Source organism: Nyctereutes procyonoides, unplaced genomic scaffold, assembly GCF_905146905.1.
Source record: "Nyctereutes procyonoides isolate TBG_1078 unplaced genomic scaffold, NYPRO_anot_genome, whole genome shotgun sequence".
Taxonomy (NCBI): domain Eukaryota; kingdom Metazoa; phylum Chordata; class Mammalia; order Carnivora; family Canidae; genus Nyctereutes; species Nyctereutes procyonoides.
This window is the reverse complement of record NW_026575140.1, coordinates 24,585,061-24,594,750: the sequence shown is the minus strand read 5'-3', so window position 1 is coordinate 24,594,750 and position 9,690 is coordinate 24,585,061. Positions and strand designations below refer to the sequence as shown.

General features: G+C 60.7%; 1 protein-coding gene across 2 annotated transcripts in view; it reads left to right on the top strand.

Moving 5' to 3' along the window:
- The first annotated feature begins 2,742 nt into the window (after positions 1 to 2,742).
- CBFA2T3 (CBFA2/RUNX1 partner transcriptional co-repressor 3) overlaps positions 2,743 to 9,690 on the top strand; it is a 90,894-nt gene continuing 83,946 nt past the window's right edge. For both annotated transcript variants that reach the window (XM_055306463.1, XM_055306462.1), the window contains exon 1: positions 2,743 to 3,022. In XM_055306463.1, the coding sequence (XP_055162438.1) occupies positions 2,935 to 3,022 (88 nt within the window). In that variant the 5' untranslated portion in view covers positions 2,743 to 2,934. The remainder of the gene's footprint in view (positions 3,023 to 9,690) is intronic.

Below are 9,690 nucleotides of genomic sequence, written 5' to 3'. Positions count from 1 at the left end.
TCCATCCATCCATCCACCCATCCATCCATCCATCCATCCATCCATCATCCATCCATTCATCCACCCACCCACCTATCCATCCATCTACTCATCCATCTATCCATCCAACCACCTATCCATCCACCCATCCACCCATCCATCCACTCACCCATCTATCCACTCATCCATCCATTCATCTACCCACCCATCCATCCACGCATCTATCCATCTACCCATCCATCCATCCACTCATCCATCTATCCATTCAGCCATCTGTCATCCATCCATCATCTATTCATCCATACATCCATCCATCCACCCATCCATCCACCCACCCAGCAGTCATGTAGGCTCCTATATGCTAGAAGAGGAGGCAGAGATAAGACACTCAGACTATCAGGCTTCCCTGTCCACCTCTATCCAGTCTCATCTCGCTCACAGTCTCCCATTGGCCTCCCTTTAGCTCTCTGGCCATCTGCAGATTCTGAAAGCCAGGGAGAAAGACCCCCTTGGCGCCCCTCTACATGGAATTCTTTCCCCCAACATACCCAGGGGGAGCTCCTAATAGACCCCTCAGACATAGCTTCCCAATCACCTCCCTGACTGTCCCATAGGTCACATCTATTGAGAGCTTATTGATTGAATGTCTGTCTCCCCTAGGTTCTCAGGACACAGGACAGATGTGTAATGCCCACATGGCCCCATAGGTGTTTGTAAGGGAGGGCAAGAGGAGGACAGGTCAGACAGCAGTGGTCTCTGGAGGGAACAGCACCGGGCCAGCATGGGCAGGCATGGCACCCTACCCCCTCCCTCCTGCACCCCCTCCTGCTGCAGCCACTTCCTCCTTGGCTCCTTATCTCCCAGCTCTGAAAGCCACAGCCAACGTCTGCTTCCCCACAAGCACCAACTGCCTGGCCAGGGAGGGGCAGGCAGGGAGTGGGCAGGTGCCCCCAAGGTGGTCACCAAGGGTCAGGGCCGTCCCCACTCCCCTCTCAGGGGCAACTCTCTACTCCTTCCAGCCAATCCCCCATGGGCCCTGCTGAGTAGAAAAGCAGGCCAGACAGGAGGCCTCTTCCCGAAAGTGGAAGTGTCCCATCTGTGGGGGGTGCTCCCTGCAGGTGTGAGCCTTGAACATCTGCCCAGCCTGGGGGTGGGGGCTGCCCCACCCGGGTGCTGACCTGCAGCCTCCACAAGCGTCTGTGCCCCCAAGTTTTTCTCCCTGGTGGCACTGAGGGGCCTCACTATGAACAGCCTAGAAAGCAGCAGCAAGGACAAGGCACCAACACGCATGCTGACCATGGGCCGGGCCACATGCAGGGCTGTCCCCTGCAGATAGTCCAGGACCCAGGGGACCTGTCCACCCTGCTGCACACCAAGGAGAGGCAGCCAGCTTGGGCCTTGGACCATCAGTCCTGCCCTGAGAGCACAGGTGGGCAGGGAGGAGGGGCTGTGAGGACCAAGTTGAGGCATAGGGACCAGCCTCTGGCAAACAGGACCTTCCCTTCCACCTGACCTCTGGGGGCAGGGGGCAGGCTGGGGAGGGCATGCACATTGAAACCCCTTCCAGGAACAAGCAGGGTCTTGTCCCTGTGCCAACTTCAGAAGGACCCCCACAGAAGCCACCGTGACAAGGCGGTGGGGAGGGTCTTCCTCAGTGCTCTATCTCTTCTGTGCTCCTTCAAGTACTCACCACGTGCACACATTCCTGAGAAAGTCAATGCAATCAAATCAAAATAGCACAGAATCCTGTGTGCCAGCTCCGGGCCTGCAGGCCATGCCTCCAGCCTCCTTAAGGCCTCTGAGCCCGCCGCTGTGGGTGTGGGGCCCGCTGTCTCCCCAGAAGCCCCTTGCTCTCTTGCCTTCCCTATGTGCCCTTCTCAGTATCTACGAGGTACTTGGCACTGCCTTTGCTGAGTGCCCAGTGGGGAGGGTGCTCCGGGACACAGAGGCTCTGACATGGTTTCTGGAATCCCTCAGGCAGGGGGATCAACTCCATTTCTCTCAGCAGATCCCAACCACACTGGTCACTCTTCTCCCAAGGCACCCATTGGGAAGTGGGGAAGGGTCTCCAAGGAGCCCCAAGCCAGGAAGCCAAGCACAGAGAGGAGTGTCTTTGCCTGGCCGACAGTGGTCCTTCCAGGGTGGGTGGGGGCCAGGAGGCCCTGGGCAGCCTAGGGAGATCCCAAGGGGGCCAGGGGTAGGTGCTGGTCAGGGCGCACCCCCAAGCCTGACTCCAGAGCAGGGCAATGCTCACAGAAGTGGCCCCAGAAAGGTGGGCTCTGGGGAGAGTCTACCTGAGGGCAGGGGAGGGTGGAGGTGGTGAAGCACCCCAGGCTGCAGGTAGGGCTGGGTGCGAGCTTCGGGGTGGGGGTCATGTTGAGTCGGGGGCTCCCTTCGGCATGAACACTGTCCCCCAGGCCTGGTGGAGGAAACATGCCCGGCGATTCAGGCCATCCAGGCTGCAGGTGGGTGGGGTGTCACCAGGCTGGCGGGAGGAGGAAGTTGTTGGAAAGTCAGACCGGAATGGCCGTGAGGGAAGGCCAGGCAGGGCCGGGCCCAGATGGTTCCTGCTGAGGAAGCGGTGGGCACAGCTGCAGGCTGCTTCCCCGGCCCCCAGCCTTACTATCACGGTGACACAGCTGGCTGCCTCGCCTGCTGGCTGCGGGGAGACCTCCCCCACCGGCGCCTCCCCAGGCCCGCCCTGCATCACATGAGCCCCTGCGGCCGCCCGCCCCTTCCCCAGGCTGGCGGGCAGCGCGAGAAGGCCCGGAGCTGTCTGGGGCCAGAGGCCTCCGCTGTGAGAAAGCCAGGCTGGCTGTGGCCTCCCATCCGTTCCCCACGCGGTCGGGAAAGGCACTCCAGCAGTTCTGGGGCGCTGGCCTCGTGTCGGCCCCCAGAAGGCTGCCCACCACTCGCCTGGCACCAGGACTGTCTCCCAGACCCACCTCTGGACCCATGTCCCGGGCATCCCCCTTGCTGGACAGCAGGCTCCCGGCGTCCACCAGCGGCTCAGTGCCCCGGGGTCCCAGGAAGGGCGGCCCAGGTAAGGGGATGACAGGGGTGGGAGGGGCGGGGGGGCAGCTGGAGCAGGTGGCTGGAGTGTGACATCTCCAAGCTGCTGCCTGCCCGGCTCTGTTGACAGCACGAGTCAGCCGTGTTGACTCACCTCAAACACCAACACAGCCTCCCCCAGGGCTTGGTCCCACACAGCTGGGACAGGTGGCCCCAGGATGACCTGGCAGGTGCCAGGCTGGGTGTGGCTGCCCCACCCCGAGGCAGATGCTGGAGGTGGGCCTGCTCAGTCCCACCTAGGAGGGAGTGGGCTGTCTTCCTGCGTGGGCAGGGTCCCAGGAGTCGGTGAGGAAGGTGGTGGGGGCCCAGAGCCCTCCTCCTAGGAGGACAGCAGGACTTAAGGTTTGGATGAAGACACTGAGGCCACAGGGAAGGAGTGCTGGCCCAGGGTCCCAGGATCAAGTTATGGTCCGGGACTCAACCCCAGTACCCATCGATGAGCAATCTCTGCCAAGACTCTTGCCCTTTGGAGCCAGTGTCAGAGGGAGGTGGGGGGCAGGGAGGACCCAGGCTGTTCCCCCTCCCCATGGGCTGCTGACTCTGGAGGAGGCCGCCCTGACTCCCCCTGACCCCTGCTGCAAAGTCCCTGCAGGCCTTGTAGGATGTCACCCCAAGACCTGGGAGGCCGGCATAGCTGCAAGCAGGCGGCCGCTCTCCCCAGCCCACACCCTGTGGCCATGTGCAGAGGAGCCTTTGGAACCTTCCAGAGCTCACAGCCCCAAATCCCACTGCTGCAGCCACACCCAGAGTCCAAGTGGACCCCTGACACTCATGTCCAGCAGGCCGACCCAGGGGTGTCTGTCACCTGCTGCTGTCCAGGGGCCCCAGGGCCAGCCCCCGACACTGGCTCCATCAGTCACCTGATACATCCAGACTAGCACGCCAGGTGGGCACAAGGCCACCCTGACACACAACAATGGATGTGCCATTGACTTCTAAGTGTGGGTGATTCAGATACTTCCAGGGAGGTACCAGGTCGCTGGCCCGGGGCACAGTCCCCCACCCCTCGGGCTGGCCAGAGGCTCTGGTCCCATCAAGTTCCTGGTGGGTACCACAGCCCCCTCCCTTCCTGGGGCAGCCCCCGCTGTCCTGGAACTAGCAGCCTGGTTCTGCTACCCACCACTGTGCCTTCGGGCCAACCCGTCCTCACCTGGGCCTCAGTTTCCTCGCGTGTCACATCCTGTCCTCTCACTCCCTGATGGAGTGTAGGAACGGCTTCTTAAAGACTGAGGAGGAAAGGGCAGATGGGGGGGCATCGTGCATGAGAGTTGCTGGTTGCTATTTTGTTTCGATGGGGTGGGGGGTTAGCCCATGGGAGGAATTTGAGGCCAGGAGGTGTCAGGGAGCACAGCTGTGCTCACAACGTCCCCATGGCGTCGGCTGGTCTTCAGGCACCCAGAGCAGATTGGGTGGACCTCTGGTGCAGAATCCCAGCCACCGATCGATTGGCCCTGGGTCGGCGCTTGCTTGGGGGCCCCACAGAGCAGTGGGTTTTGGGCTGGTGTGCCAGACTGGGGACTTCTGTGGGCACAAGAGTCCTGAGATGCTCTTACACCCTGTCTTCACGCTGGCAGCCATCCTGCCCCAAGGATGCCCGAAGGAAGGCACCACCGAAGGAAGCAGGGGGTGGGGCCCAGCTGGGGGAGTCTTGGGAGGTCTGGGGTCTTGGGGGCCAGGACAGGCCTGTGGGAAGCACGGCTCTACCTTGCAGTTTCTGGGGCCCACAGGCACCCCCGAGAGTCCATGAAAACCTTTGAGACCCCAAAACATGTAAAATGGCTCTGAACTATGAACAGGACAATGGAAAGTGACGTCTTTGAAGGGGGGTATGCAACCTTTCTGTCTGAGGGCAAGTGTCTCTGAACGCCACTCTGGCTGCCCTCCTGCCTGGTAGGATGTGGGCACTGGGGACAGGGCACACAACCTTGCCACTCTGGCCATCGGAGTGCCACAGAGCACTGGGCAAGCCCTGAGCAGCCTCGTTGGGGACCTGGGGACTCACCAGCCCTGTTTGTGGCAGAGGTCCAGGATTGCTCAGGACCCTGTGCCTGGTGGACCCGCTCCGGGAGGGAGTGGGGGCTTGACTGCAGAGTGAGAAGGAATGGCTCCCTTCAGAGGAGTGATTACTTCCCACGGATTGATTAGGCGCCTATTGTATGCACCAGGAGCTGTGCAGACACTTGTTCCCATTTTGCAGATGAGGACATTGACAATCAGGCTGCTGTGCCCCCCGCAGGACAGGGGGGAGGGGGGAGCCAGGACACCTGGGAAGGGGTCAGGACGGAAGTACTGGAAGCCCTCCAATGTAGCCTGAAGCAGAGGAGGCTGGAGGCAGACTACCATGATCACCCTAGGGGAGAAACTGAGTCAGGGCTGTTTGGTGCCGCCAGAGAGGGACAAGGTGGGGTCCAGACTGCAGCTGACATGTGACCAGGGGGATAATGAGCATCCCATCCCTGGAAAAGTCCGAGTAAATGCAGGCTAGGACGTTGGTAGGTGTGGGCAATATCCCACAGAAGGTCCCATCCTGACCCTGGAGGAGCCCAGCCTTGGGCCACCACAGTCACCAAGTGGCTTGTCCACCCCAGCGCACTTCCAGCACCTTCCTCACCAGCCTCCTCCCGCTTTGCTGGACCCCAGGCTCTTCTCTGGCATGTTCTCCGCCAGGCAGACCTTTCCCGCCATATTGACTTCCTGGGACCTCTGTGACAATTACCAGACACCAGGTGGCTTAGGAAAGAACTCTATTCCCTCCCAGTTCTGGAGGCGGAGGTCCACAATCAAGGTGTGAGCCCCAGAGGGGGCTCCCGGGACTCCTGCTGTGGCCACGTCCCTCCAGTCTCTGCCCCTGTCTACACACATCTTCTCCTCTGTGTCCCTGTGTCCTCTCCCCTTCCTATAGGGACACTTGCCATTGGATTTGGGCCCCCCCAATCCAGGTGAGCAGATCTCCAACTGTCCCATATGCATCAATGCATCAGGCTTGGGGGACAGTGCCCAGAGCCTATGGTCCTCTTCTGTCATGGCCCATGGTCAGGGCATGGGCACGTGGCCGCCAGTTGCCAGGGAGGCCCAGGACCTCCAGAGGGCAAGGCCATGCCCCGACGCCCCCACCCTCATCCACTCAGCCACGGCCCTGGGCCATGCTTGTAGGGACTGGCAAGACACTGGTATATTCGCACAGCGAAGGTCCAGGGCCTCTGGGGTTGGAGCGCATAAAGCCCCTCTCTGCCCACCACCCCATGACCACCTGACCTGTGACATGGTCCGTGACCATCCACCCGCATCTGTGTACAAAGTATTGTTAGTTAGCGAGTTTGCTGTTGGAGTTTGTGTGTGCCGTCGCCATGTGAGGGATGGCCCTCCCGTCCCTGCTCTGTTCCCACCTCCCACCTCCGCATGCGCTTCCCCTTCACTCAGGCCCCACCCAGACCCGAGGTGACAGACCTCACCCCTACCTCCTGCTCCCCTCTTAGACACGGTGCTGGGGGCTCCTAGGTCAGGATGGTGCCAAGCCCGCATGCCACAGAGAAGGATCCCAAGGTTCCCAGGGGCTCACAGCAGGCAAGAGCAGAGGTGCATGGAGCCCCTGCAGATGGAAGTAGGGGGAGAAAAGAGCCACTGCCAGATGAGCTGGTCCTGGCAGGAATCTAACAACACCCTGGCAGGGATGGGGAGGTGGTTGGAGGGGGGGCAGTTTGATGAGTAACTATTTGTAAAGGTCAAAGGTTAAACAGGTCTGGAGGCTGATCTCCTGCCTGAGGTGTGAAGGGGGGGGTGGGGTGCTGGGAGAGCCCAGGACAGGGACAGGAGTGGGGTTGTTGGAAGCCCCCAGCATCCCCCGAGGTCCCCGGATGGTCCCCCAGGGCAGAGGTCCCCCAGGGCAGACAGGAGCAGGGCACACAGCTCTGGACCAACAAGAGCTCTGGCCTCAGTCAAGAAGCTTGATTTCAGGTGCCAAACCCCCCAACCCCCGAGGCTCATGTCCTGACAAACAGGAAGTCCGACTCTGCTTCCCTGGGGAAAGTAGGGCTCCCTTCATCCTGCGGGAAATGTCGAGCCCTTTCCCCAGGGCCAGCACTTTCTGCTGGAACATGCCTGTCCCTTTCCCATGCCATCGCCACGCCATCAGCTTCCTGGGCCTGGCCCACAGGAGGATGCTCACCAGCCACCCCACCCATCGAACCCTGAATTTGAGCCCAAGAAGCTGGAGCTGCAGGGTGGGTGAGATCCAGGATGGCTTTCTGGAGGAAGCGGCCCCAGGGGCAGCTGCAGGAGGCAAAGAAGGCTTTCACTTCTCAAGGTATCTTGAGTGAAAAGAGACGCCCCCATGTTAACTTGGCTCAGCACCGGGCCACGTGGGGCTTTCTCACCCACTTTCACTTCCGTGACTATGGTTGAGCAGGGTAGGCGCAGCCAGAGGAGTGGCCCCGGGAGAGGCCAGAGCTGCCTACAGCTAAGCCAGGACTCTTCATCCAGTGCTCCTTCCCAGGGACAACTGCTCTGGATGAGGCCTCAGTAGCTGTTAGCCAAGGGAGTGGAGAGGATGGCGGGGGTAGCTCCTGGGGAGCAAGGAGCTCCCTGGGAGTTCCACCCACCCTCCAAGGGAGCGCCAGGCTGGCAGAGGTGCCCCTGGACTCCATGTCTTTCATATCACTTGTTACAGAGCCGGAGGTCAGGCTGCAGTGGGTACTGGTGAAACTCTTGTCATTAGAACACCGCATGCATGTCCCACTGGCACAGCTGCGGCAGGAAACTGGGCCTGGGGTGACCCTCAGATGGCTGCCCAGGATGGAGGTGGGCACCAGTGGGGATGCTTCTCGTGGCACTTTGCTGAGCTGCGTTGTCATTAGTCATTTTTTGGTCTTGTCTTCGGTCTTTGTCATGTGCAAGAGTGACCTATGAAATATTCAGCTGGATCATATGGCACCTGCATGCCTGCCCTCTCTGCCTGGCTTCCCCCCCTCAGTCTTGTCCTTCCAGCCCCTGGGTCTTAGCACATGCCGTTCCCTCCTTGAGACCCTTTCCCTCAGGCATCTGCCCTGCTCCCTCCCAACCTCCTCTTTTCCGCTGCATTTTCCCCCTTCCACTTATTCCAGCCAACAAACCAGGCATTTCCTGGGTCTCCGTATTTATCTATCATCTCTCTCCCGATCGCACTGGTGTGCTGGCTCCGCAGTCTGCTCACTGACCCCCGATGCCTATAGCAGTGCTGGCTCTCAGGGTGCTCAGCACTTGATGTGAGTGAATGCAGCCAGTACCCAGAGGAGAGTTGACCACCACACACACAACAGTGCCTGCTGATGCCACGGCAGGGACCATGTGGGACACCTGCATTGCTCTCCAGGTTCTGAATCTGTCGTGACGGCCACTGTCAGACAAAGAATGGAGGGTGACTTGCTGGAGTCACGCAGCAGAAGGGTCAGGGCCCAGAGCTAGACCTGGGGACTGACCTTTCAGCCCCCAGGGGGAAGTGTTCAGAGATGCACCTGGAGAGCACCCATACTTGCAGTGGGGAGCCCTGTGGCCAGTTACTGGGGGGATCTGGCCCTCCTGGAGATGGTGGGATCTGGACAGGTCACTTGGCACCACCGAGTGACTCTGGGTGAGACTCTCCCCTTCCCCCTGCCATCATGGCCAGAGGGGGATCTGAACCAGAGGTCAGCCTGAGGCCTCGTCCACAGAAGGGCTGCTTTGGCTGAGGCTGTGGAGGGCTTTTGAGGCCCACCTGAACCCCCTTCGGCTGTGTCTACCTCCAGCCCCCAACCTGGCTAGATGGATCCCTACAGGTGTGGAGACCCACTCAGAACCTAGAGTCAGACATGGGGCCAGGTGGGGCTAGCAACAGAGCCTCCTGAGAGCGTGTCCGCATGGAACCCAGCTTCCTCCCAGGCAATGGGGACCAGGACATGGTGACCTTGGCACATCTTCCAGCTGGAGGGTGCCCCTGGGGGCTCTGCAGTTCTGATCCCTCGCAGCCTGAAGACAGTGCCAGACAGCAGGGACCAGAGCAGGGGAGCAACAGCTCCCTCTGTCCTGCCCTCTTGTCCTGGTGCCCACTGGCCGCAGGTCCCAGAGCCCTGGTCAGAGGCGGACTGACTCTCCCGAGTTGCAGAGCTGGTGGGTCAGGAGGAATCAGGTGCAGCACTCTGTTGTTGGAGGGAGGGCCTGGGCAGCACTGCTGGGGGCTCTGCAATCCTCCTGTGAGGGGAGGGTTGTGCGCCAGGAGGCCTGTCTCCCAGGAGGACTGACACTTTCCCCAGGACGTGGTGCTGGGGGCATTGCCCTGACAACAGGGGCACGGGTGCCGGTCCCGCTGTTCCTTGGGCTGCAGGAAGGGACAAGGTAGTTGAGGCAGGACCGGAAAATCCACTGCAGACTCCTCCCTGGGCTTGGGTGCACTTCCCCCAGTTGCCCTTCAAGGCGTCATAAGCCTGATTGTAAGATGAGGACACAAATCAGAGAGGCCAGGAAACCTGCCCAAGGTCACATAGCACGACCTTGTAGGGCTGAGGGCCTCCCTGTCCGCCGAGTGCCCTCCCTAAGGTGGGCCCTCAGAAAAAGGATCCCTGTTGCATCCACCACTCCAGACATGAAAGCTTTGCTGGGCATCGCAGCCACTGACTGGACCATTTCCGT